Source organism: Corvus cornix, chromosome 4 (genome assembly GCF_000738735.6).
Source record: "Corvus cornix cornix isolate S_Up_H32 chromosome 4, ASM73873v5, whole genome shotgun sequence".
NCBI classification, from domain to species: domain Eukaryota; kingdom Metazoa; phylum Chordata; class Aves; order Passeriformes; family Corvidae; genus Corvus; species Corvus cornix.
In genome coordinates this window covers 62,252,134-62,278,678 of record NC_046334.1, presented here as the reverse complement: position 1 = coordinate 62,278,678, position 26,545 = coordinate 62,252,134, and the positions used below count along the sequence as shown (strand labels likewise).

At 36.7% G+C, this 26,545-nt stretch overlaps 1 protein-coding gene across 6 annotated transcripts in view; it reads right to left on the bottom strand.

Annotated features, from left to right (window-relative positions):
- Window positions 1-26,545, bottom strand: part of SORCS2 (sortilin related VPS10 domain containing receptor 2) — a 544,237-nt gene that overhangs the window by 89,144 nt on the left and 428,548 nt on the right. For all 6 annotated transcript variants that reach the window (XM_039550615.1, XM_039550614.1, XM_039550616.1 and 3 more), the window contains 5 exons: window positions 23,324-23,488; window positions 18,544-18,617; window positions 8,686-8,750; window positions 6,236-6,354; window positions 3,056-3,145 (listed from right to left, as the gene is read on the bottom strand). In XM_039550615.1, coding sequence (XP_039406549.1) covers window positions 3,056-3,145; window positions 6,236-6,354; window positions 8,686-8,750; window positions 18,544-18,617; window positions 23,324-23,488 — 513 coding nt within the window. The remainder of the gene's footprint in view (window positions 1-3,055; window positions 3,146-6,235; window positions 6,355-8,685; window positions 8,751-18,543; window positions 18,618-23,323; window positions 23,489-26,545) is intronic.

Sequence of the window (26,545 nt, the reverse complement as noted above, 5' to 3'; positions counted from 1 at the left end):
AAGAAAAAAGAAAAAAGAAAAAAGAAAAAAAAAGAAAAAAGAAAAAAGAAAAAAAAATTTCTCAACAGCACAGAAAAAAGGTTAAAAAAATTACCTGAATCCTGACGGCCCCCAATGGCTCTGCTGTCTGTACACACAGAGCTATGATGTGTTTCAAAAAGGTGACCTCAATGGCACTGTGGAGCCGGAGCCCAGAAACTTAACAGAGGTAAAACTTGGCTGGAAGCTGCCTTTAGCAGCCTTTCATTGACAAGTAAGGAGGACTCTAGATATGCCCAAAGACACAATATTCTTTTCTAGGTTTCTCTTGGAATACCTAGTTTGTATTTGGAGACAAATACAAACACAAATGCAAATGACATCAATATAAAAAACTGAATAACTTTTTTGTAGATTTCCAACCTTTTCATATTGAAAGTAAAATGAGACATCAAAAACATTTTCTAATTATTCAGTCTGAAACTGCTCATTCTGTCTCCATATGCAAAATCATCATGAAAGGCATCTATGCAGCAGAAGAATAACATCTGAAGAGCCCAGCCCTGTTCCCTTAGGCTAGAGGCCGCATTTTGGCACAGCTCTCTTAACGTTTTTAGACACATCCTTGACCAGTCCATAGGATCTTCTGACTTGGCTACAGTTTTACTTCCCTGTATGCAGTCACTGATCAAAAATTCTGTCCAGAGACCACTTGGAAAGAGATTTTTTTTGACACCTCATTTCATGCTTTTGAGAAAAATTAAATATAGCCTATTAGTCATGCTTCATCTCCTGGTTAGGCAGAATCTAATACTTAAAACCCTCTGAAACTCAGATTTTTCAAAAGCTATTGGTTTTAATCAATCTTAAAAAAAATCCTTTGTAAATTTATCCATTCTGTTTATCTCCTACTGCCATAAAAGAAGCAACTCCACAGTAATATGTTCTAGATGTACTTTTAATGTGCCAGTGTCTTTGCTGATATCCTGCTTCTTTGCTAAGTTCTATCAGTAATTTGCTCATATGAGTCTTTTCCCTTCTGTTCAAATTGGACTGGATGATCCATTTCCACTGCACTTGGATGATTCTCACTGAAATACAGCACTGTGAAAAATTTCAGAACTGTGTTTGTATTTACTTCAGCATCTAAAGTTTTTGCTGCAATATGAAGGTACCAAATCACTTTAAGAAAAATGTGTCTTTCTCAGAAAAGGTTATAATCATTCATATTCACCACTATTCTAATGTTCTAAAGCTATGTCTGGCTTTCAGGCCATCTTAGTGAAATTTTGAACTTTGTTTTGTGCAGATACTAAGGAAACTTCTCCTGGAAGCATTGTCAAAATGCAGAAGAGATAAAATTTACTTCGTTCCACTCATTAGATTGCCTGAACTAGGAAGAGGGTAAAAACATCCCTTTCAAAATACATAGTCACCCTGTTCCTAGGTAGCTATTGACTCTACCCAAACTGAAACCACTAACTTCTAATTTATTTCTTCAGTCAAGCCCAGAGTAATCCACTTAGCAAGAAAAAAAAGAAAAATAAACAAAACCCATATTTTCCAAGGCAAAAATTGAGCATGCATGCAGTACTATTTCAAACAATCCAGACTCCACATGACAGAAATACCAGGGAATTGTGACTAACACTTCTGAATTTGTCAGAAACTCCTTGTTTACACTCTGCTTCCCTGCCTTGCTCCATAATTGCTTTATTGTGGGCCAGTGCAAGGCTCAATGGGCTGCAGTCCCTTGAGGTGTCCATATTTGACATATTTTAACATTCAAAACTGGAAATTCTCCTGCTGTTTTCCTGACTACAATTTCCCTCAACAAAGCATAAAGGCTACCTTGAAGGCCTGAAAAATATGGAAATAATTTTGTGGAATAATTTTTATATACCTGTGTTTGACTACACATTTGTCGACAAGACAGATAGTTAGCTAGCTAGCTAGATAGCTAGCTATTTCTGTAGTGCTACTAGAAGCATATCCAAGTTTCAAATTCTTGTTCAACTAATACCTGAGGATTTGATCTGAGATTCTATTAATATGTTGTACATTTAAAACAAGAAGTCTTCAGACCACCATTTATACTGACATAAAAAAGAAAAAAAATATAAGATGAAAAAATCCTGATATTAGCATGTTTGCTTTATAAGAATAACAGCAAAAGGAAATAAATTGTACTCTAGTGTCCTTCATTAGATGAGCAATGAAGTAAACCAGTGCAATTCAAGGCATGCAAAGAAAACAAGTTCTCTGCTAAGTAAGTGATAGAATCACAGAGAATCACACGAAAAAGCAGGAACCTCATGAGAGCCTCCAGATGAGCCTCCTGCTGGGAGCAGGGTAAGCTGTAAGGCCAGAGCTGGTTACTGAGGGTTTTATCCAGCTGGGCCTTTCAAACCTCCAAGTTATTTTTCTTCAGGACTGCAGAAGCCTTCTAACTGTAAATTTAGGAAATACACTGTGTGCAGCACAAAAAAATTCAACTGCATCAGTTAGACCATATTTAAATATCTGTGCTTAATTGCTGACTTACTGTGCAAATATAGAAACCCTATCACTAGGAAGATGTGACAGACTGAAGGAACCTCTTACCAAGTCTTGCAATTTCATTGAGCAATCAAAGTCCATCCTGGGATTCTTTAATGAAATAGAGCACCATCAAGTAGCAGAATTCTCTTATATTAGTGTTCATGCTTATAGCAGAAAACACCATGTGGAATTAAAATGTAACTGATTATTGAAAGAACACTTGCTCTGTATCATTCCATTGCCATTGGGTGTGTAGCAGTGCCTCATGGAAGCAAAGCTCAAAAACCATTGCAGTAACTGATGTCAAATAAGCTGTGTATGTTATTCCCCCTCTATGGTTTATGAGTACTACATTAATAGAATACAAATAAAAATAGTAGGGTAAGAATATACAACAAACGGGATTCAAAAATCCTTACAAGGAGAAATTGTGAACTCAGGATAATGAAGTTTGAAAAAGAGCAGAACAAAACTAGTTTAGGTAGAAAGAGAAGATGACAAATGCAAAAAGAGAAAGAAAAGCATGTACACTTACTTTTGGCAGTGCATATTTTGGCAACTTCATCTGTACAAAGCCATTTCGACGGTAGGACACGTAATACTTGGTCCGATTTGCTGATGTGGTCTATACAAAGGAAAAACAGAACCCTGTGACAGCTTATGTTAAATCTAAATAACCCGAGATGGAAGACTGTTTTGCTTTTAACCTGTAACTGAAATACATAGTCATACTTTTAATGTAATGTTCCAAAGCACTAAAAGGAATATTCCAAATAAACACCAGTGAAAATACTCAACTCAAAACCTCCCCTGGATTTTCTAATCAGAAATGTAACACCAATATGCCCGCATATAAATTGGCATAATTCTAACAAAGCCTTTAAGCACCACCAGATGATATCTGTAAATAAAAAATAGCCTTTGGTAAATAATATTTCACTTTTTTTTAACATTCAGACTCATCTTCTTTCTCTGACTTGAGAAATCCATTTAAAATCCCACCCCAATCCCACTATTTTTCTCCTAAATTTTTGTGTTTAAAAAGGGAACCTGATTTGAAAGACAGCCTATCTTGAAGCCCAAAAACTTGATTTGGCTTGGTAAAAATAAAGTTGATGTATGACAGCAGGTCCAGCTGCCTGAATATTTTAAAGATAACAAAGTATTTAATACTGTATGCATTTTTTGTGGTATAAAGAATGTGATGCCTTTAGGAATGTGATTTGTTAAATGATGATTGATAAACCAAAAACCTCACAATTTTTTTTAACTAGCGCTAAATGGCAGTCTTACCCATCCGCTCACAGGTTTTGTTTAAATGCATGTTTTAACATCATTCATTTCAAATAACTGGAGATGATGCAAGGCAGAGGAGAATTGGAGTTTAAGCACCTAGTTGTGTCAAGCCTCACTGGCATTAAAGGCTGGTCTGTGCTTAAGAACAGTCTTGAAACTTTAATCATCCTACTAAAATCACCTCTGAAACTGACTGTCAGTGCAAACTGGGAAAAAAATTAGTATTAGAAAGTTGCTGATCTTTGTGCCTATATACACACTAAAGAATTGTGGTTGAGATCTTCCTCTAAGATGGTAAAAATCTCCAAAATAGATTTGGGCCAGGATTAGCAGCGCAGATCTGCAATACTCTGATTCACATCTGCACAGCTCAGGAAATATGAGCAATGCCAGGGGCAGGAAGACAGCCTCAAACTCTCCTCTCTTTTTGCACAGAGGATTCTGTTCCATCCTCTTTCTGACAGGCATTGCTGTGATATCATGAGGAGTCCCTGATATGTTTATAAATTATACAACAATACTATAGTGTATTGATAAAATAATTTCCACGTGGTTTTGAAAGTATGCTGTTTCTCAGATGTGCAGCTGCTGTGTGGTTTCACTGGAACACGTAAATGCTGTCCTGCCTCACACCTCTGGGGTGGCTGTGTTTCAGATGTGACTATAGGATTCCAGAGGCATCTTCTATCCTCCAGTAATACAGATATGGCTAACTGCAAACCAATTTAGCAATAAGATATACATTACATACTGTGGTTTACTGCAGAAAAGTCCAAAACAAAACGACTAGAGATGTTTCCCCTTTATGTGGAACACATGAACATCTCAACTACTGGCACTGCCATGTCTCAGATCTACAGAGACGAAATTACCAAAGGCATCATTGGGTAGCAACTGTCTATTACTTAGATGTACATTTCCACCTTACACTTCCATTTTGCATCCGCTCATGTCTGTCATAAAATAGAATAACAGCTCAGGATGCAGTTGTACAAGACATCCAACAAAGCAAAATGCTTGATGAGGAAGCAGCCAGTGTTTTACTGAACACAGCAGTCTGGAAGTTCGCATGGTGAGAAGCAGATCTCAGCAGCTACACACCATGAAATGGATTTTAAACTGTGCCCGGGGGGAGCCACAGATGATAATAGATTTGAGCAAAATGAGTGCCATGAGTGCTATATCTGATCTGAAAAATGCCTACTTTTTTTTTTTTGGTTGGTGTGTGGTCTTTTGTTTTGGTTGGGGTTTTTTTTATTTTTTTGGTTGGGGTTTTTTCCTTTTTTTTTTTGTTTTTGTTTTTAGTGTTAATTCTTCTAATCCATGTGGGTCCTTGAAACCACTATGCCAAACAAGAGGAGAACAGATCCTTTGTGTCCCTACTAATTTATAGGTCCTTGTGGAAGAAACAAGCCCAAGGGGGGAAAGCTGGAAAGGAGCCAATCTGATGCACACTGAGCCCGTGGTGGGAAGGCATATCCATTGCCATGATTTAGCTTTCCTGTAAAAGTCAATAAATAGACAAGTCTTGCAGCAAACAAATCCCATCAAAGTAAGGGAAAAATGATAGCCAAGCACTAAGGAAAGCACAAGCAACTTCCCTAGTAAAATCTAATAAAACAAAGAGGACATAACCACTCCTTGAGAATTTTGCAGCTCTGATAGATTCAAACCGCAACCAGTGCCAAGCACACAAAGCAATACTTACAAGTGTGCCTGAGCTGTACTGGTGCAATATGGCTGATAAGTTCCAGCCCATATTTCTGCAGGCAGGTCTTGTAGTTAGGGAAATAACCCAATGTAAATCAGACCACCATGAGTTGTAGATGTGGCGCTTGGGGACATGGTTTAGTGATGGACTTGGCAGTGTTAGGTTTATGGCGGGACTCAATTTTAAGGGTCTTTTCCAACCTAAGTCATTCTGTGATTCCATACTAATTTGCTCCAAGCTCCCCAGCTATGGCCATTTCACCCTTTTGCTTCCTAAGCACAGCCATATTAGTAGTTCTTTCCTGGCAAAAGCTCTTCAGAGGAGAATCCATATGAAAAAGCTGTGCAACTACTCTGTCAGTGGTTGTCCTTGGATGCTTTTCTCAGGGAACCTTTCTGTGGAAAGGACCCATAAGAGTTTGTAATCACAAGAACACAAGGTTTGCATGTCGCCTAACACACAAGAGTATTTATAAAAAGTAACACAATCCACTTGAAAATTTTCATATAGTTAAAGGGCAACTGGTTGCACGAACTAAAGACACTGTTTTTATTTCCTTTCTGTTTGGACTGATAAAGGAATGCTTTTTTCCATGTAAAAATTCATAAATCATCATTCTTTAATTCCTCCCTGCTCCTTACAGTGTTGCTGTTTAGAACTTTATTTTTGAATTTGAAAATGAGCTGTCTCTCCCAAAAATGGCAGTACCTGAAGAAATATGTAGTCATCCTGCACAGTCAGGGAATCCCGATCAGTGCTGCCAGCAAATGGGACTGTCATTGTCTTATCAGAACAATTTTGAATCTGGCAAGTGATGTAGCGATAACCTGAGGGAAGAGAGACAGAAACATATGACAGGGCTATCAAGGGAAAAAGAAGCAAGCAGTATTAAATGCTATTCATGTAGGAAAAATGCTGCCTTTGCCAGGTGAGTTAGTTGTAGAATTATTATATTAAAGTCTCATACCAGACTTTTTCAATCTCCAATGTACTGAGAATATATTAACTGCTTACAGTTCAGATCATTCCCTGGAGGCAGCCTGTTATCATCCAAATTTTGCTGGTCCAGAGAGATTAGGGGTTAGATGAATGAGCCATTCATGGGTGGGGATAATAGAAGGAGCCTCTTTTCTCACTTAACCTATGCACAGAGCTGAATTATTCACTTGGAGAAATGGCAGCCTGACACAACATAACTGAAATCAATAGATCAACCCCAGTATAAAATTGTGATGAATGAGAAAAGAATCAGACCCCGTTTAGTAGACAGCGTGCAGAATTTTAAAGCCTATTTTCAAAGCTCTGTAAGAATGTTCAGACACACTATTAGCACACTATTGGAACTGGTCTGTTGGGGCAGGATTTCTATATTCAGAGTTAATACCTTGCTGAAAAAGCCTGGACTGATTTATAACCAGAGGAAGCTATGGCCTTTGTCTTCTTTTCCAGTTAGCAAGGACTATCCTCTCTCCCTGGGTTCTTAGAACAGCACCACTGCATCTTTGATACAATCTGCTCTTATCAGAGAGAGCAGAGCCAACTATCATTATCTTATACCAGCTGTGGCTCAAAGACCTTCCCTGAGACTCTTAAAGACCTTACCCAAGCTTTTGTACAGCTCACCCTCCATCACAAGCTTCTGAGCACAAAGTACTTGAGTGACTTTCCCAAGCACAGTGAGGAAAATGTTATTTACACAAACTTGTGCCCAGATCACTGATGCTACTCACGCTCCAGGTACAGCATGAGAGAGCAAATAATGACCCCCATGTCCTTCATTACTTTTGCAGTATGATGGGAAATGCATCCCACATTTTATGACTTTTAATTAGAGAAGGACAAACCAGTATACTGGATACAATCGTTTGTTTTAAAATCTGGATCTGTTTAAGAGGCAGTTACAGTCAATTCAACTTCTTCTGCTTATGTCCAAGTCATCACCACAAGGACATTTGGTGCAGCAATGGACCATCTAAAGTCCTGCAGGTGTTCACAATTCACATCACAAAAATTACAGGTCTTCATCAGATGGGTAGAGCAAAGATGTTGTTTCTGCTAAAATCAATGGTTATCCTTGTACTGACCATAATTGCATAAAATCAGTTTGTTGAAAATCTAGCCAGGAGATACTTCATGAGAGTTTTTCTTTTTCTGCTGTTTCTGTTAAATAATAAAAATAAAATAAAAAAACCCCACACCACAAAAAAAAAAAATTCTAAAAAAGAAAACAAAAAACCCACCAAAACCAAAACAAACAAAAAAACCCAACCAACCAACCACATTCCCCTCCAAAAAACACACCCCAAACCAAAATAAACCAAAAAAACACCCCAAAATCTGCCACCAACAAAAAACCCCTTTGCATTCAGGTCCTGAAGAATCTTCTTACATTGTCTCTAACAAAGCAACTGATGGAGCTGCCTCATAAATCTCACTGCTAAAAGATTTAGACTTTTTTTTATCCAGCTTTTAATATGGTAACTTTGATTTTTTAATAGGGCTGAAATGAAGAAAAGCTATGGGAACAGGGCAAGTCAAACTGTACATTCTTAATGACTCACTTTTAAGATGCACAGGAACTTAGATGATCTGATTCAAGGAATCAAATTATCTTTCAAGATATGATTGGTAACAAGAAACTATACAAACTTTTGGAATCATGATGACTCTTTAAGCACATTCTGACTATTAGTCTGCCCTTCCATTTATTTTCCTTTTGAAGTTTCAAAGTATAGTGGATACTGTAACATGAGGAAATTCTGAGATGGTGGTTGGTGCACTAGACCTGACACATGCAATGATTCACTTTAACAGACACTCAGCCAGCACTAACACTGCATTGCCAGTTTTATTTGCAAATCAGGAAAAACTGTTCAATGTTTAAATGCCAGGAAAAATTGCACTATTAATGGACATTATCAACAGAGCATAGCATCTTGACGTCAATTCATCTGAAAGTGAAAACCAAGTAGATTTTAAATTACACTATATTTTTATATAGCAGGACAGTTTTGCTGACTACAAATAAACAGAGAAAGAATCTGACTTGCACAGTTTCTCTTCTGACTAGTTTTAAAAACAATCCAAAAAGTACCTCTAAACCAAAGAGAAATGACTATATACTAGGGTATCAATTGATAACATTTTCATTTGCATACCTCCACTGGGGTCCTGGATTTCCATATGAACTAAATCAAGGTCTCCGTCAACTCCAGCAACAGCCCTGAGAACATAATATAATCAAGTTATGTAGAGCCAGCTACAGAATAGTAATTATGTGTATGGAAGAAAAGAGAGGATTTCATACTAACCAGCCTTAGAATTCTACCTGGGAATAAAATAAACCCCATTTATAATGTCCTATTACTAACATCTATAAGGAAATTATTTTCTCTCTACTTTACATTATGTTTTTCTTAAATTTCTTTAGAATATCTTCTACTAAAATATGCATACAAATAGAATAAATTGAAAAAAATAATAGAAATAAGCATGAAATTGGAAAAAAACCCTTCATAATCATAAATTGATATATATATACATAGAGATATGCACACACTCACATGCACTGGCAAGCGCTATAGCATCTTTTTACAATTATGTTTAACATTTGAGACTTCAAGGCAGATTTAATGCTAAAAAAGAGTTAGATTCCTTTCTTATTAGAAATATCTTAAACTTGACACATGGTTTCCATAACAAATTGATATATCTTTGGTTAGCATGTTCAAGAGAAGAGTAGGTTCTGCTTTGACAAAGAAAGTGAAGAATAATTTTGAGAAAAATATCCTGAGAAGGAAATTCAGTCAGAGTTGATCAAGGTACAGTTTAACTTTGTAAAGGTGTAATGGGAATACAGGATGATTTTCTCCTAATATCTCTCATGTCAAATATGCTCAGCCAAAAGATGAGTTTTCTACCCTCAGGGCTTCCATCCCAGCCTGGGAATGGCAGGCTCAGCTGTGTTTTTTTCTGGACCTTCTATTGTCATTAGTCAGGCAGATTCTGCAGGGAAAGCTTTGAGCTGGCAGTTGTGCTGTCACAAAGTGAAGCCAAATCTGGCCCCACTCCCACAGACACATCAGTTTTCTCAAGGCCCTTCACTGGCAGGGCAAGAGTCAGCAAATGTGAGCTGAAGACACACAAAGGAGATACATTGAGTGATAAAGTGCAGCTGGATCCAGATATTAAAAAGGTCCATTTAAAGGTACTTAAGAGAAAATGATAATTTTAATACAATTATTAACGATCAAATGCAATAAAACTATACTTTGGATTGAAATTACATCATTGTTTAATTATTTTAGTAGCAGTGATTTATGAGGAGTGGTTAAAACTCAGGCTCAGTAATTGGTGGCTCCTCGGGAACACAGGCCAGGGGGAACAAACTGGATGATTTCCACTGCTACATAACAAACAGAAATAATCACATATGCTGTTTTTCCCTAATAAGATAAATGATCAGTCCAAAGGAGGAAGGGGAGGGGGAGGGATGAGTCCCCTCCAAGCCATAAGATGTCAGAGAAACTTATAGTGGGAGCTTTCTATTTTTTTAGTAAATGTGTGGAAAAATCTTGTATTTATTAAGAATTTGGTCTCTCAAACACAAACTATTTTAGCATTTTGGAGGGTACACATTAGGTTGGAGAAGATTTTAGATCCACTGAGCTCTGATGAGAATATATATATGAGCAGAGGGAAGGGATCTGTGAAATTTTTTGCTGTGTGTGCTGTTATTTATGTTTCTAGATAGCCACAATACAAAATCAAACCTGCTATAACTCTGTAGTCAGCAATTTGAGGGAAGAAAATGTTTGCTGAATATTTTAGTTTTAGTGTTAGACCTCAGGCAGATGAACCAAAGAAACTTTTGGGTCGAATTTTCTGAGGCTGAACCTGTCATGCTAATAAGCATCAATAATGCAAAGAAAGTTTTTGGGTACTTATATAATTTATAACACATGATTTCATAAGCACAGTTTGAGGTATTTGTCAATATCTTTACCTTTCTCATCTTTCTTTCAACAGCTCAGAATTACAATGATCTCATTTCTACCATGCTCCTCCTAACAGTGGCAGCTCACACATGTAGGCTCTAATCTTGTTTCCAGTGTAATTTTTTAGAGCAAGATGTAACTGATCTGTTTTAATGAACACTGCAGAATGAAACTTTCTTACCCAGCCTAATTTTCTTCTTTGGACTTTTATTAATTATAATTATTTAATTAATTACAAATAAAGCAGAATATTTCAAAAATGTGATTTGTGTTTTTCATTAATTATACAGATGAACTCTAACAGCAGACACTATTTACTCTATGAAGATGTTACATCCTCAAAGTCTACTTTTGAATGCCAGCTACAGAGAAGAGTTTCTGAACTCCGAAGTCCCTTCACCCAGCTTTACACACACTTAGGAATAATCCTTTCTTCTTTTATTGAAAAAAGACCAACTCTCTTGTAGCTGCTAAGAAAGCCTCCGGAAGAGAGCATAAATAATATAGAGAAGTTGAAGCTATTCCCTGAAGAATAAACTAATCTCATTTCAGTGGACTCCTCTGCCAACAGTACTTAAAAGATAATACTGTTATTTCACTTGTGCTTAAATCATGAACCAGAGGAAAAGTCATGTGATACTGCAGACTGAACACAGACCAGGGCCCTCTGCCCAGCTTCTTAAAATAACAGACAAACAAGGTGCATACAGGAACACAAATGGTATGTGGTCCTCTGAAAAGGAAAGCTCAACTGCATACTTTTTAATATTGAGGGAGAAAGGCAAGACTATGGGGTTTTTTTTTTTGCATTTTCATTTAAAAACTTATTACTACCACAACATAAGTGCATTATACCAGTATGAGCATTGTGTCCACACATCCATTCACAAAGACAGTTTACTGGTCCCCAGCTGGCTTTAGGATAGAACTTCTTCTGTCTTATAAAGCACAGATGCAATGGACCCTGATAGTCTGACAGCTTCTTCCTTTTTGGTCGACATTTTGGAATAAATTTTAATATTATTCCTCCCAATAGAACAAGCACTTTCTTAGGAACTATCTATTTGTCTCAATTTCAGTAGTGGTTGTTTTTTGCTTTGATTAAAATTCCCCCACTTTTCTCAGAGTACTTTGCAATTAAAATGTTCACACCTCAGCAATCTGGGACCATTTGTTTGTTTATGTTTTACTTAGGTAAATTCAGGGTTTTCTGGTTGACTTTTTAACATTTTACATTCAACCACTGAGTCCAATGAAATTCAGACTAACTTTCAGATCAGACATGCCTTCCTCTAGGAAAAAAAATATTTCTTGACCAAGTGTACTGTGCTGGATAAAGCAAGTGCAACACACCAACACTTCAGGTCACATAACAGGGTGATTACAACACTTCAGAACTAAAATAGTCCAGTTTGACTGGAGAGTGGTGTAAATACAAGCAGCCTCAATATGCTTCTTCCCTTTCCTCTGAACACAAGTTGCCACTATCTCCCTTGTGCTTGTCTGACACCATGGTGAGCCTCTTGGGAAAAACAGCTCTGCAGAACATAATTTTGGAATATTTTGAGGGATTAGTTTTCTTGTGCATATGAGTTTTTACATTTTACAGAAATTCTCCTGAAAGATTAGCTGTTGTATGATCTAATTCTTCATTATTTTGTATTAGTACTTCACCAGGTAATTTCACTGATCTTAAAAGCATTACATCAGCATGAAAATAGTGCAATGGAGGTGATTGAAATGCCCTTTTCATTTGTCTTTGTAGGTGTATAAATGTATATTTCATGATATAATCATTAGATATTTTGTAGTTTTAAATGTAACCATACTGAAATTCTAAGAATTCAGAATTTTCTGTAAAAAGTTTTATGGGAGACACTTGGTATTATTTTAATAAAAATTTTTCTTTTATACAGCTACCTCTCTTTTTCCCTAAATGCCTCAATATTTTCTTCCTCTAGTTGAGTGAAGCATAGAAAAACACCATTATTCACCTGAAATGTCACAGTTATGTAATATTCATGATTATTACCATGAATACCACGACTCAATTAATTACCACTGACATGTAACAGTACACATCTCAAAATGTGAATCATAAGCATCAGTCCCTTCTATGATAACTACAATTCAATTTTACTCCCAGCAGGAAACCCTTTTTTGTTTCCAGTAGTCCAGGCTTATTTTGTACAGGAGCAGTTGTCTGTAAACACTAATCATGTACAGTCTGCTATGGACATGTCTTCCCTACCTCCAGTGGGTCCCTTCATTGTTAAACATTTGATGCAGTTCATTTGGGTGCATATTAATTAAAAGACAACTTCAAACAGGATATCTGAAAACAAAAAAAAAATCAAGACAAGCCTGGCTGCTGATGTGCAGGATCCTCCAATCAAAGCCCATCTGAAAACTAGCCAGGTTCCTCAATCTGCCCCTCTCATAATCTTAGAATACAAAGTTTACCCAAAAAGTAACATGTTCCCCATTTATACTGACTGTTTTCTAGCTTAAGGGCACTGCCTTGCTTAGAAAAAGGTCAAAAGCATGCAAATGTTTTCAGTGAGCAGTTTAAAATGGCATTGACTCTTGGAAAACTGGTTACTCAGGAAGACAAAATTATGATTTGATTCATACAACATAAAAATACATCTCCTTATGAGTGATCTGTGTTTCAGGTCCTGCTGTCTTCACATCCACTTCAAAAGATGCACTTTTAATGATTCAGTCAATGCCTTACACAGCCAGTGTGTGCTGTTATTTGTTTACTCCCTATGCCCAAATGCTTTTTTAACAAAAACGTTTTTCCTGCCATGTTTGTCCAAACAGAAGAGCTGTAGCAGTTTTTCCCTCCCTTGGGTTCACCTTAGCTGGCCACCAGGTGCTCACAAGCTGCTCTCTCACTGCCCCATCTTAGCAGAACAGCAGGAGAAAATAAAATGAAAAGTCCAAGAGTGGAGATAAAGACAGGGAGATCACTCAGGAATTACTGATACAGGTGAAACAGACTTGACTTGGGGAAGAGTAATTTAATTTATTGCTAATAAATAACAGAGTAGGATAATGTCTCACTATGGCCTTCACCACAGGCTGCAGGGACGTCTCTGCCCTGGCATGTGGAGCACCTCTTCCCGCTCCCCATGTACTGACCTTGGTGTCTGCAGGGCTGTTCCTCTCACATCTTCTCACCCCTTTCTCCCACACCTGTTGTGCACTTTTTACCCTTTCTTTGATCTGTTGCCCCAGAGGCACCACCAGCATCACTCATAGGCTCAGTTTGGCCAGTTGAGGGTTTGCCTTGGAGCTGGCTAGAACTGGCTCTGTCCGACATGGGGGCAGCTCCTGGTCTTATCCCACAGAAACCCTGAATGCTCCTGCTACCAAACCTTGCCACATAAACCAAATACAGTCACCCACATCATCACACAGAAATAGAAACAAAACCTTTTCCAAGTGATTAAGTCAAACATAAGAATAACTGCCCAGACAGACTCTTGGCTTTCCACACAAATAAAAAATTCAATGACAAAGGCTCAATGAAATCCTCTCTGCATTTTTCTCCTTCAGAACATAACATTGCTGAAATCTTCTCTTTCACCTGACACTTGAATAGCCAGGCATCCACTACACTTGATGTAAATGAGTACAGCTGTGATTGAGTATCTGTATGGAATTTCATGATGAGAACAGAACTTTCTCCCCTGAGAACAACTGATTTACCAAAATAAACTGATCATTTTTTATTTTTATGTTCTTACCTCTCATGAAAATGGAAAACCTGTAGCTAAAAATAAGAGCAACAGATCCAGATAGCATAGGATCCACGTATCCGAGTGAGTCAAGGATAAAGAATTCCTAAGGCTCTAGATAGTCATAAAATAAATGTGTTGGGCCTAGTTCTCTGGTAATTACCAATTCATTTCTTACTGTCCCAGGGTATATTTGTGCTGGTGTAGACAGCTGATTCACAATCTATTCTTTGCTTATGTATTATTAAGACCTATTTTGAGAAATCAAAAGGATTTCTCAATGCTGCATAAGCCTTGGGGACTGAGAAGAATAGCAGCAGACCTACAGGAATCCCAAACTCCACTACTCTTTCTTCTTCTCAAGAATTACCTCATAATACAGCACTTTTTAAAATGGGCTTCATACACAAAAGCAGATATATACCATGTAATGGGTTGGTGTTTGAGGTTTGGCTGCGATAACTCATATATCTTTGCATTCCATGCTACAAATACACCAAGAACTGAAAAAGCACTTATGAAGGAGAGGTGCTATAACATATCTTAAACAGAAATCATCACACTGGGGCCAACACAGTTTGTAGTCAGAAGTAAAACTGGCCACAGCAAGCGAAGTTTCTGAATTTTTCAGAATAAGAAGTTGCTCAAAATTTAAAAAAAAAAAAAGGTTAATTAGTATTTATACTGAAAAGAAAATATTTATTTTCTAAATGTTTATACTAAATTTTTTTTCATTACAGTGTGACTTAGTATTTTATTTTATTGTTATTTAAAATCTACCTTTCATGATTTTGCTTTATGCTCTTTTGGTTTTAGAATAGGATAGGATAAACTATTTCAGTTGGAAGGCACCACCAGCAACCTCCCAGTCCCACAGCCTGACCTATTTATCACTGACCAAAGCAAGTGCTGATGGCATTGCCCAAATGCCTCTTAAACAGTGACAGGCCTGGGGCATCAACCACCTCTCTGGGAAGCCTGATTTGCCTCCTAAAATGTTAAGAGAAGACAAATTCGTATGAGGGCTTAGTCAGCTTTCTTTTCCAAAAGAATAAATGAAACAGAGGAAAATCAGCCAGAATGGTGTAAGAAAAGAGCACACTACCACAGAAGAAAGAAAATACTCTGTGCTCCTAAATTAGAGATGGTTGTATACACTTTCCACTGATGCCAGTAGTATTTTCATTAGTTCCACTATCATGAAAGATCAAATTCCACACATTAAATCTAAAAAGATATTTAAGGAAGGATCAACAACACTTGAAAAACAAATAAACCCTAGAAGATTATATTAATGTATTGCTTATAAATCTATAATACATATCTGAACATAAATATTTAAAATACTCAGTCTCTGCTGACCTTCCCTTAATATAAATACCTAACACATTCCATTAAATTTATTGTACTTAGATTTTCATTGTGCAAAACAAAAAAATGCTTCTTCAGGAAATGCATGAAGATCTGGCTGCTTCTGGAGGCAGAGGAAAATATTGTTTTTACAAAGCACATGAAAATATTATGACTGATAATATTTGTAGTTACCAGACTGAAATAAAAATCTTAGGCTATATTATTAACCTCAGTGGCAAAGCTCAAACTGAAATCAAAGAAGAAACATCTGCTAAAGATCTGCCCAGTGAAATGTTCTTGGCACAACCAGCCACGATCAGCAAGAGACATGCCCTCACTTATCATGAGATGTACAATTAGTTTGACACAATATTTTTAACACATCAGATGTACGCTGACAGGAAAACAATACTAGACTTGGTGTCCTTACAGTCAAACTATGACAAAGCCCAATTCTTACATCTGTTGAAAACAACGCAAACACTTGTTTCTATCTAGCACTCAGATAATTTGGGTGACAAAGGCCGTAAAATACTGGAAAGTCTCACATGACCAACAAACTCCCTCTGAAAGCCATCCTGTCCAACCCTCCACTCACAGCAGACTCTTTATATATTGCAAATTTCCATATGAGATAGAACAAAAATATATATCTTTAGTCTATGTAAGTTTCTGAGAAGGAATATTTGGTAGTGATGCACTAAACATCTGCTTCCAAACCCTTGCTGTTGCTGACTGATACAGTTTTTGAGAGAAATCACCCAGGTCTATGTATAGAAAAGAGGAAAACAACCCTCTAGAAAATATTTCTACTGGTTATAAATGTACAGACTCTTGAAATTTATAATTCTTATTTGTGAGGAATGTGACATTTATGAACAACCACGACTTTGAAGTACTACACTGGAGTTATTCCTATCAAAAGATATGAGGAAACATAAGGACTTTGAAACACAGCAAAATACAGACTTTAAATATTAAACATGCCCTTGTTGGCTTTAATCCTTACATACAGAAAACAGTGACAGATTATTTGGGTTGGAGCAAAACTGACACACATTTCTGTGATTTTCTGTATTTTTCATAATTTAAGTGTGCTAAGTGTCAGATGAGAAAAAACTCCAAGACAAAAGTCTGTGAGAGAGAGGCTGCCACTCTTATTTCTTACCTCGTAGTGACTTGGATGGTTTTCAGACTTAACACATTTTAAAATATTGCTATTAAAGACAGATAACCACATGCCCTCATGATTTACATCCCATATAATGTTGCTAGGGAAGAATTGGTTATAAGACAGACATGACATATCTGACACACAGCACTACTTCTAAACAATTATACCTTTCCACAGGGTACCTGCAAAGTGTACGGCCTATGAAACTCCACCTGCTGTGCAGAAATAAGCTGTTCAATAGCTGTTCAAAACTATACTTTCCAGGAGCAATTAAGCAGAAAGTCTTTGCTCAACTCAACTATTTCAGCAGAAAAAGTTGAGGTAAACTGGATTAAATCAGATGAGTGTTCTACAAGCCAACCAGAAGATGGTTTTCTAAAATTATGGGCAGTAAGTAGGTTGAAGACTGAAAATGAGGCACTTGGAAGTGTGAAAAAGCTTTTCTGTTGTGCCCAAGGTTAATTAGACCAACATGGCAGCAGGGCAGGTTAGGTCTTGTGCTCCCAGTTCTTTCAAACGGGGTTTGAATTGTCCATGTGTCTCTGGCCCGGATCACAAGCTTCCCCCTGCCCAGCTTCAGCAGCAGCAGCAGCAGCAGCAGAGGTGCCAGCACACCCTTGGACTCACCAAATAATGCTTTGGGCTGTGGCCAGTGCATCTGTAGATACCATAACACCTCTGTGTGCTTAGTAACCAGAAGTTTTGGCTGGTTTTGTTTTGCTGCTTTGTTTACCCCAAGTATGGGCAGGATGAGTATCTATTTCAACACAGGAGTGAAACAACTATCTGAAGAAGTAGGAGGATGAAAGCCAAATACATCGAAAATCTTGCAACCAAGACTAGGTGTCTATTTCAATACTGGCACCACCCCCAGTAAACCGCAAAGTATCATTGAAAGCCAGAATTGGCTCCATAGACATATGGAAAATTATACTTTGCTCAACTGACAAGGATCAGAGTCCATATAGAAGTTAAAAGCCATTTAGGGAACACAAGCATCTAGTGTAGTATGACTTAAACCTGTAATAAAAAATACATACTTACACATTGAAATTAAATGTGAAAGGCAGAAGCGAGTTTGAAACTGACTAATTTAAAAAATAAAATTAATTAAAGCACTATCAAAAGTTTAATTTTGGTTTTAAAGACGCTAAACAATTTTCAAAATAATTTTATTTGTTAAAATAAGGGCATTAACTTACTTTTCAAACATTTTGTCAACCTGTTTAAATCACTTCTTAAATACTTTGCGAGACACATACACAATGTGAGATACCTGCACAATACTTGAGCTGAAAATGAAATAATTTTATATGTGTCCTCAATAAAGTAATATTTTTCACCAGTTTCCTTAGTAATGCAAGTGTATATATGACTCTTGTTAGTAGGTATAACCCAGCCTATCTTAAAAAAATTTTATAGATCTTTCTCTGCAAAAAGACTGCTCTCCTTTCTAAAGATCAATTTCACCAGTAAAATGGAGAGTAATTTCATTCAACATTGCAGCTTTCTTTAAGTCTTGGGCTCCATAGATCCAGACCTATAACCCTTCCATGTGCTGATACTCAGTATGATCACTGGCATGAGTATGTCTTCACAATAGAGGACACAGAAACACTGCCATCACCTGCAAAAGATGCCAAGGCTCATGCAGTCCCTCTCCGTACCTCTGCAAACGTGTTCCTTGATTAGAATTAAATACTTTCACTGCTCATTTTATTATTTGGAAAATAACAGACGTCTTACCAAAAAAAATGATCTTTAGAAACTCGCTCCTGCAGAAGGTTCCATTTTTTCCCCAAGTCAGTAGATACATAAATCTAGAAAACGGGGAAAAAAAGGTGAAAAATTAGATTATAGGAAACTGATAATACTTTACATCTTCAAAGGCAGACCCTATATCCCTATTAGAAAGACAGACTGAACACAAATTAAAAGAAAAAAACCAGACAAACCCAAAATCACATTACTAGGAGCTCAGTACCTTTTCTTTCAGAGTAACAGCCTTTCATAGAGAAATTCTTTAAAAATATCATCTATAATAAAGAAAATTCTGCAACAATGGCTTATTTTTACCATGAAAACAATCCAGTTCATTTGGGGTCACATTCTTTTTTACTTCAGCATGGTTACACAAGAGGGATGGTAAAATGGCAGTTCTCTTCTCCTTCCCATTCATTAACCAAACAAGCAAAAACGTATCCTTTATGCTTCAAGCCTTAATGCCATCAAAAATACTTAAACCAATAAGTCAATGGATTTAAAACTCTGCTAAAATAGGACCAAAATGTATTACAGAAATGCTTAAAAGATTTGATGAGAGATGCACTTATGGGCTTGCTCCACAGACACTAATTTGTGACCCATGAGAACTGGTCCTTCAGCAGAGAGGCAGAAGGTGGCCTGGAGGAGAAAGATTCCAGCTCCACCTTCTCTATGAACAGTTCCCCTCTGGTAAAAAAACAAATGCTAATGATATGGATGGATATCAAGGGTGCAGATGAAAGATGTTTTCCCCCAGAATAATGTGGGATCTAAAATAACTATTAAAAAAATCTCTTTCCTTTAGTATTTGCCTTCCAAATCTGTTCCCTCTAGTTAAAATAGGAAGTTTATATCAGAATTCTAAAATGACAGTTTTAAAGCCCCCTGCTGTCTGCATGAATTTCTTATTTCATCCAATTTACATAAGATGGGTTTTCTCTTGATATCTCTAATAAGGGGGAAAAAGGCAAGTAAAACTGTTCTTCTCCGATGTAGAAGTCACCAATTCAGTAACTGATTGTTCTGAGGGAAAGTATCTTATAAGGAGTAGTAATGAATGTTTTTGTTGTAAAATGACAGGTACAATGACAGAAGATAAAAAACCCCCACAGTTATGTATTATGTTCTACTACAGAAAAACAACAATATTCATATGTAAAGATAAAGGTTGACGTAACATAGCATAAACTCTACAAGTAAATCTACTGAAGTTTGAATTAGAGACAGAGGAGAATTTCCCAGTTACTCTGCACTTCACAATGGCTTTCTTCCATCACACACTTGATTAAAGTAAATAGACCACAAGGTAAGAAACTACAGTGAGAACTCAGACTGCTTACTGTAGTACTGACCCAGTCAATGCACAGACAGAAATGATCAGGGACCAAAAATTCTTCATCCTTAGAGCTAAATGATGAGGCTGAAGAGCCAGGCTCCTGATTTGCCTGCTACATTTCTGATGCTAATTTTATGTGGCTTAGGATTTGCTGCAACCGGGGTATTTTGTAACATCCTGCTCTGAGCAACCTCCTGGGGGAGATGGATGTGGCTGTAAATGGACTGGACTGTGCAGGGGAAGAACCTAAGCTGCTTACTTCTTCAAACACTTGTCACCACAGGCATTACAGAAAAGATAACTATTGGGTTTACCACTTTTCTAAAAAGTCCCTGCTCACCGAGTTACCTCCCTCAGCAGACTGCTTAAATCTGGGAGAGATGATCATTTAATGCACTATCCTAACCCTGTTTGTTGTCTAAGCTGAAAAGAAAGCCAAGCATTCAGAAGTTCCTGGCAAGAGGGAAGAGAACTATTTAGGATAAGGACAACACTGGCACACAAACAAAGGGATACATTTTTGTCATCAATGAATTTCAGAAGACAATGAAAGATTCTCACCCTTTGAACAGTGATGCCTGTACAGGAGAAGTCAAAGGCCAAACCAAATCCACCCCCTCTCCCCCAAACCCAAACTACCTCCTTGCACACACATTTAAAATCAAAGTCTGGGAGCTTATGAGTGAACAGTTTGACTTTCTGCAGGGGGAAGCCCTTGCAATCTTACTGTAAGGGAGAGTAAAGTAGGACTAATAAAGCACATTCAAACTGAAATGAAATTTTAACTGACACATTATTTGAAATAAATAAAAAATAGCATGTAACTAACTTACACACACATTGAACTTCCTGTAATAAAAAACCCAAGCGACCCACATGTATTCTGTTTTTAAACAGGTACATATGATAAAACTATTCAATGAGATTAGATATGAAGTGAAAACAGTTATTTTAGTGGACAGGTAAAATCTCTGGCTGCAGAAAACATATCTAATAGGTCTTTTCTTTTTTTATTCATTCTCGCTTGTGCAATAAATGTGTGGAAAAACTTTTTAAAAATATATTGAAAATACTTTTCTGTTTTGCCATTATTTCATCCTTTCTGCTTCCAAAGGAACAATTAAAACCTATTGCATCCTTGCCAGTTTTTAAAAAAAATCTAGAAGCATTTTTGTAGGCTCAGCAAATTGTTATTCATTATAACTGAGGGGTAGCCAGAAAAAGAGCATATAGATTTGATACAGTAAATGGATTAATCCAACCACATTGACTGGATTTGCATTCATTTATCGTGTCAGCTAGAGGCTAGAGCTTTATTTAAACAGAATCTAGGGTTCTGAATGAAAGAACAGTGCATATTTTGCAATATGAAATAAGCCCTAAATCAAATCCAAAGTTGTGAAAAAGGCCATGATGCTCCAGTAGACAAAAAAGCCTTGCTGACTGCTATTTATGAAGGACCTGATCCTGTATTCCTTGCAGTCTCCAAAATGCCTTTGTAAGAAATCATTTGATTGAAAGGAACTAATGGTTTCTCCCGAGTTTTATATTGTGTTACATTCTGATACTACTTTTAGGGAAGCTGAAGTTACTTAACTCAAAAACCTGGAGTGTACTGTTTCCTCAGGGCAATTTCAGTTCAACATTATCTCTCAAGATCATTGATTTTAGTACAGTGACCTTTTCTTGTGTCAAGTTGCAATTTTGATTTTCAACTCCTTCTCTGCCAACATCACTTTATCTGCCTCTCCCTTCTTGGCCAAATATATCAGATTTCATACAAAACATAAGCAGGTTACTGACCCAGTTGTAGTCAAAGGCATCCTTCATTCCTACACATCTTAGATAAAGATGTAGGACTTGTCAAGTCTTTATGGTTGACTCTTTTTAGTGTCATTGAAAGTCTGAGAAAACTCCATCATATTGCCTAACCCTTCCTGTTCCTCCTGCAGAACTATTCCTTACTGAATATTTTTTTATAGGTTTTTTTTGTCCAGTCACATTTTAAGCATGGGAAATAGTAGCATCACTCCTTTTGGGAGATTATCCAAGTATAAAATGCCTGACAATCTTCCTAGCATGCTTAATTCATCAAAACACAAACTTCCTAACATGCTTAATTCATCAAAACACAAACCACATGCTTGACTTTGTACTTCTACCTCCTGCTCTCTCCTGACAAATACTTCTACCCACTTGTTGTGGGCTGGACAACTTGTTCAATATACTTTAGACTCTTACACCTCAAGATCTGCCACTCAGTAACTATAAAGAATTCAGTAATTATATCTACTGTCAGAAACAAAATCAAACTGAAAAAGATATTTTCATAACAAAAGCTTTTCATTACTTCAGGCTTCCCTGAAGTATTTTATTTCCATAACATACATGCAAATTATTTGTAATTGTGTTACAACTTCAAATCAAAGCTAAATAAAATATTTAGTGTAATTTGTGACTTAGTTGGCTTGCTATGTTTTTTATTCTAGTTCTATCCTTATTTGCAAATGCCTGTAAACACGAATTGGTTTGGGATCAGCTGTTAACTTATATATCCAAAAACATATCCCAGAGTGTGACTTGATATAACAGCACTGAAATCAGTGCAGTATTTGGCTGCAGTATGTGCAACTTCTCTGACCTATCTCACCACCTAAATATACACTTTCTGTGAAGTTTGATGGGATTAATATGGACAGGAGTTTACCAATTTAAGTTTAAAACAGGAGTAATGGTAGAGGTGAGTCAAGGCTGCTACCGAGAGCAGAATGACAGTGGGTTTGCAGCTTCAGTTTTGGCACTGTGAAAAAGAGATGAGCTACACACTCTAAGATGGTGTGCATACTCATCAGTGCTTAGCCCAATCTAGCCAGCAAAATGACTTTACAGCTTAACCAGAAGAAATATGAAAGAGGGTAAAAGTGTACAAACATGAGCAACTCCTGGTATAAATCCTTCATAAGGGAGATAATTATTCTACGTTTCCACAGAGTCACTGATTCCGCAAATCCTATTCTGCTGTACGAGTGTGCGGTTTGTTTTGTATGAGTTTATTTTACATCCTGTGAACAGCCTCTGGAGGCAATATTTCAACTTCCTTGACTTTCTACTGTACTATAAATTGTCTATGGTCACTTTCTAGGGAGGAGCATGTTTCAGTATTATTTAACTATATTATGCAGAAGAATAAATATTCCCAGTATCCATACCAACTGAAATGCCAGGATTGAAATTACCATAAACACAAAGATTTGGACATGAATAAAATGAATTATTTAAATAAATCTCAAAACCACTATATGATTCCCTTCTGGGCAATTGGTATTTCACAAAAACCAGCACTAATCAGCATATCAGAATTGCTTTATATCTTCTTAAAAAAGTAATTCCTAAATTTCAAAGAAATTCAGTATCTTCAAGACTTACCTTGCCCTCCTTGGTGTAAGCAAGTACTTTATCTTCTTCTTTCGGGTGAAAAAGGAGAGTTTCCACAAAGAAAGCAATGGGTTGTTTCTGGAAAGTGGCTCCTTCATCTGTGCTTATGAAAAGGCTTTGGTCACGGTCATTATGGGAAGAACTTACAAGAATTATCTAAAAGACAAAAACAACAACATATCTTCAGAAGGCTGTTTTCTCTATAACAGACAACACAACCTTATTTTCTTCGTGCAAATGTCAGGTTTTGTACACACCTTATGTACCAAAATTCTGCAGACAAGAAACTCAAACCATCTAAGAGATAAGGATTGCAAAATCTTATTAATCTTCCCTGACCCAACCTGTGAATGTTACATTTTGTAACTTCTCTTACAATCCACACCAAACTGATCATGCTCCTCATCTCTGCTCAGAATGGCTGCCTTGGGTTTTGGTGCTTGCACAAGTTTCATGAGGCCACATGATAAAATCTCCAGACTAACAACAAAAAAATTAATACTAGTAATGACTTATTTTACCATGTCCATATAAATACATCTCTTTATCTAGTGAGGCTACTAAATGTAAAAAGAATCATTGCCATAGCAGAAGAATGACCTGGGAGAAAGAACTTTATAATATCTCTCCATTGTTTCACTGTTCTCCTCTTCCTTTATTTTGAATAATGAGGCAATTCACTTTGATGCAGAAAAATATGCCAGTAAATTATTTGCATTTCCTTCTCAGGTCCAAACAATGCCTTGACTCAAAATAATATCTTGAGCTGTCTGCTTATGTGACCTTTATGTCAAGCTTTCAGCAACAAAGAACTTCTCCCCACATAATTTAGTCAGAATTTCTCTCTTTTCAATTTCTTCACCTTTTGCAGTTGGTCAGGATGTTATAGCATGGTTCTAAAACTGCCAGTGTGAGGATCCATTTTGATTGCCTTTCCAGATCAAAAGGGTCCAGTTGGAATTCAAAAAGATGCCTTTATCAACTGATAGCCTGCAGACAAACTGGATTTTCAAAGTCCAGCTGGGCTCTCTAGTTCACACTTCAAAAGCAATTAAAAAAAAAAAAACCCAAAAAACCAAAACTCCTGAATTCAAAATGTATTTAAAATATTCAGCAAATGGTGCAGAAAACACCGCAGAATACTGATCACTGTGGTAAAGTGACTGTAAATTGCTTACAGAGATAAATAGCAATGAGTTATGCAAACAACTACAATAATGTGAACACAGAGAAGGAAAGAGATTAACAAACACAGTATAATTTTTATGTAGTCACTATTTTAGAGTAGAGCTGAAGTTAAAGTTTGAAACTTCTGATGAATTATACAGATATGACAGCTGGACTGAGCTTTTACTGCAATTGGTCTTGGGGGAAAAACTATAAATTCAACATTTATAGATGCTCCAATTTGACAAGTAACTTAAGCATGTGCACTTGTCCTTGAAGCACATACACAGTTGCACTAATTTCAAGGGCTTTCATAGACCTCAAATGGCGCACTTATTGAAGTACATTGTTGAACAAGAGAGAGAATTGCAGATACTTCAGGGTTCATGGTCCAGCACTGAAATCCCACACTAAAGCATATATTAAGGCAAATCTACTTCCATTAGCTGTGTGACTAGTTCAGTAGAAAGAGCAAAATAATAACCCATTACGTTGCTATAATCTTGTATTTTTTAATGATATAATTTACCCAAGAGCAGGAAACTGACATTTTTATTTAAAAGCATCGATAAATGACACCTTCACAAATGCCTTCTCCTATTTCTACTGCATCCAATGGCTTTCTGTCTCTTGGGAAGTGCTTCAAATAATGTCTGTTTAATTTATTACTATCTACACTCAACCAGTAGCTGCTGGTGGCCTAGATACAGCATTCAAAGATTCTTGTAACAGACTCATTTATTAGGTTTTCTGCAGCTGGCATGGCTTGAGCCTAAAATTGAATGTGGCTGTCATGTGCTGCCCTGTCCCTGTGCCTGCAACACAAGGGGGAGTGAAGAAGTGTTTATGCCTATCACAGAGATTGGTACTTTCCTTGCCAGACCCCCATCTGCAACTTAGGCTTAAAAAATCTATTTTCTCTTGGAAATAAATAAATTCAAACTATTTTCCTGCTGAGAGAGGTATATAGTGCTCATTCCTGTTAGTTCATGACCAGAACACAGAGAGAAGGACCTCGTCCCCAGAAAAGGCATGAATGCACTTGTACAGAACAGTAATGCCTGGACTACATCAATATTGTCTTGCTTTTTTTTCCTGATCCTATAAATATTACACTTCCAAAAATATCAAAATTATGGCTTCAAAATAATAAAGGAATGAGATTTATAAAATAGGGAGTGGTTTTCACTGTTAATGAGGCTTAAATATAGTCATGTCTAAGTTTCATAATGTGGACTCAACAGCACTGAAATCATAAGAAAAATGCTTGTTATAATGAAATGCAAACACACTGTGATATTTGCAAATGCTGTCCTTCAAAAATATTATGTATCTTTTAGCGTTAAATCTATAAAGAAAAATAGCCTAAAGACTGTAGACTTCTAAGTACATATGGCAGGGTCCCTAACTATTCTTTTATTCACACACACATCATAATTAATTTCAATAAATATTTTTGAATTTCAGTCAGTGTTGTGATTTATATTTCAATAGTTTAAACTGATCATTATGGCCAGACATACAGATTTCCTTCCCACAGCTAATACACCGGGCGCTCAGACTTGCCTGCTGGCTAACACTAGTTATTTAGGAAAATGCTCCAGAGTAAATATTGTACCCACATTAAATGCTTTCCATAACGAGTTTTATTTACTTTGTAAGTGGAACAAGTAGCAAAACCTTCCTGCAAGCAACTGATGAAGGGATGCAACTGGGACATACTATCTGGAGAGCCAACTAGCAGTGATGGCTGAGGGATTTATCTCAAAATAGACTACTTCCTTGAATAACTATGTATTCAAAAACCAGAACAGATCTTAAGCACAGATAAATTTGAGCTCCTTTTAAACATTTTACATATAATTTCTCACTCCTGTGAGATTCTTCTAATATTTTTTAAGCAAATTGTAACTTTATATGATGCTGTCTATCTCAGACCTCACTACTTAATTTCCATCTAGCTAAATAAACCACAATAACACGTGTATACATTCAGATCAAATGTAAGTCTACAACTTCCAGTAGCTACACAGAGGTAAAAAAAAA